Source organism: Silene latifolia, chromosome 7 (genome assembly GCF_048544455.1).
Source record: "Silene latifolia isolate original U9 population chromosome 7, ASM4854445v1, whole genome shotgun sequence".
Classification (NCBI taxonomy): domain Eukaryota; kingdom Viridiplantae; phylum Streptophyta; class Magnoliopsida; order Caryophyllales; family Caryophyllaceae; genus Silene; species Silene latifolia.
In genome coordinates this window covers 2,423,885-2,426,038 of record NC_133532.1, presented here as the reverse complement: position 1 = coordinate 2,426,038, position 2,154 = coordinate 2,423,885, and the positions used below count along the sequence as shown (strand labels likewise).

The following is a 2,154-nucleotide window of genomic DNA, read 5'->3' as shown; positions in this document are numbered from 1 at the left end:
GTACTGCTTTTAAACTGAGTTTAATTGATCACGGGGTGTAATATTTTGATGCAGGATTGAATTTTTGCAAAGCAGCACAATCGCTGAATGCTATTTTCAATTGCAATTGAAAAATAGCATTCCAAAGAAAGCTACAAAACGCTGAAAAATTAGCATTTAAGCAGCTGCTAGAACAAGCTAAAATCATTTTTTTTAAAAACAAAATTTAAAAACGATAACGGTTAAAAACAACCTGTTAGAAACAATTATTTGACAACAGTTTTATTTAGATAAATAATCGTTGACATCTTTTCCCTTCCATTCAAACCGCCAAAAATATAAGATAATGAACGATAACCGTTGTCGACTTCAAAATGTTAAAAACGGTTTATTTAAGAAGAGCCGTTATCAAAGTTTCATCAATTGATAAATATAACAACAGTTTAGCACGCAATAAAACCGTTGTTAAATTTTGACATTTAATTAAATAAGATAACGAAATGAACCGTTATCATATATAATATTTAACAACGGTTTTTGAACCACTAAACCGTTGTCAATAGTAATCTAGGCAACAGGTTTGAAACCGTTATTAATATTTAATAACGATTTCTTAAAATAATACCCGTTGCCATAAACATATTTAACAACAGTTTTATAACGGTTCTTGAGTTGTGATAACGGTATTATAGATCCGTTATTGATGTTATATAACGGTCGCGTGTTTGTATACAACCGTGGTATATATTTAACACTAGTCATTGCAATAACGGTTCCGTGTTTCTATTTAATAACGGTAATTGCATTATCTGACCGTTATTGAAGGTCTTATTTGGCGTAGTGTATGTTTTCCACTTCCATGCCACGTATTCGCTGATTAATGTCTACTTGTCAGATGCATCATGGTACACAGCCCTAGGGCAGTGAAAGTTAGCCATTATGTTTTTATTGGTAAAAAGGTAAGCTTATATTAATAAGGTAACCAAGATACAAACATTTGAGCTCAACTAGCTAACAAAGCCAGCACAATTAGACAAATTTACATAACCTAAGACACAAAATCAGTAGACATGGTCTTTACACTGCAAAGCAAGCTTTCCTATGTTCGTCAATCCTGGCTACAATAAACTCAGGACGCATAAGGATGCCTTCTAGTCTACAATGATTCCTACTCCACCAGATTGCATAGATAAGGGCCAAGAGAGCAGCAACAATCTGATACTTCAAACTCTGGGAATGAGATTTCTGTCTAGTCCACCAATCAGACCAACCCTGCCCAGGTAGATGGCAAACCAAGCTATGAGACAGAATCGGAAGGCATTTCTGGCTATACTCACAGTCGGAGAAGAGGTGAGAGTGTGTCTCAGGTGCAGCAGCACACAATACACAGTTAACATCAGTAATAACCTCCATTCTCTTCAACCTATCCTTAGTAAGCAATATCCTATGCATCACAAGCCATCCAATAAAACACTGTCTAGGAAGAGCTAATGTATCCCAAACAAACTTTGCCCAGGGCACTTTCACACAAGGAGAGCCAAGCCAATCATAGGCATTACGAATAGTGTAATCCTGTTGTTGTTGAAGCCACCAGTCTCCCACATAACCAGCCATAATAAGATCTCTGATCCTACAAATCTTTCTCCATGGCCAACTGCCATTCTTTTTAGGTTGATAACTTTGCCAGTCCCCATCTTTGATATAAATAGAGTGCACCCATCTCACCCAAAGATGGTCTTTGTTTTGGGCTATCCACCAAATATATTTCCCAAGAGGAGCTTTGTTTCATCTTATTATGTCTCTAACATCCAAGCCAACATAATCCTTCCCCTGACAGATCTGTTCCCATGCTACCAAAGTGTTACCCTTATCATTATCAACCCCTGTCCATAAGAAATTCCTACAAATCTGGGCAATTTTCTTGAGAATGGAAGTAGGGAGAATAAAAATTCTGGCCCAATAATTGTGCAAGTTAGCCATTATGTTGAGTATGTATTTGCTGGTTTAAATTTATGGTGAGTAATTATGTTTGAATTAAAAGATCATAGATCCATATTAGACTCTCTAATTAAAATACAAATTATCTCATAATTCATTTTTATTTGATCTATGTAACATGCTTGCAAATATAAAAGCATAATAAATAAAGATTAAGGAAATACAATTTCCTTACAT

The 2,154-nt window shown here is 35.4% G+C and overlaps 1 protein-coding gene across 1 annotated transcript; it reads right to left on the bottom strand.

Annotated features, from left to right (window-relative positions):
* Window positions 1–1,056: 1,056 nt before the first annotated feature.
* Window positions 1,057–1,593, bottom strand: LOC141593153 (uncharacterized). Its single transcript, XM_074414107.1, has one exon. It carries the CDS (start codon window positions 1,591–1,593, stop codon window positions 1,057–1,059), a length of 537 nt encoding a protein of 178 aa, XP_074270208.1.
* Between the last annotated feature and the right edge of the window lie 561 nt (window positions 1,594–2,154).

Coding starts and splice junctions, on each gene's coding strand:
- LOC141593153 (XM_074414107.1), bottom strand. CDS start 1,593: ATGGCTGGTTATGTGGGAGACTGGTGGCTTCAACAACAACAGGATTAC.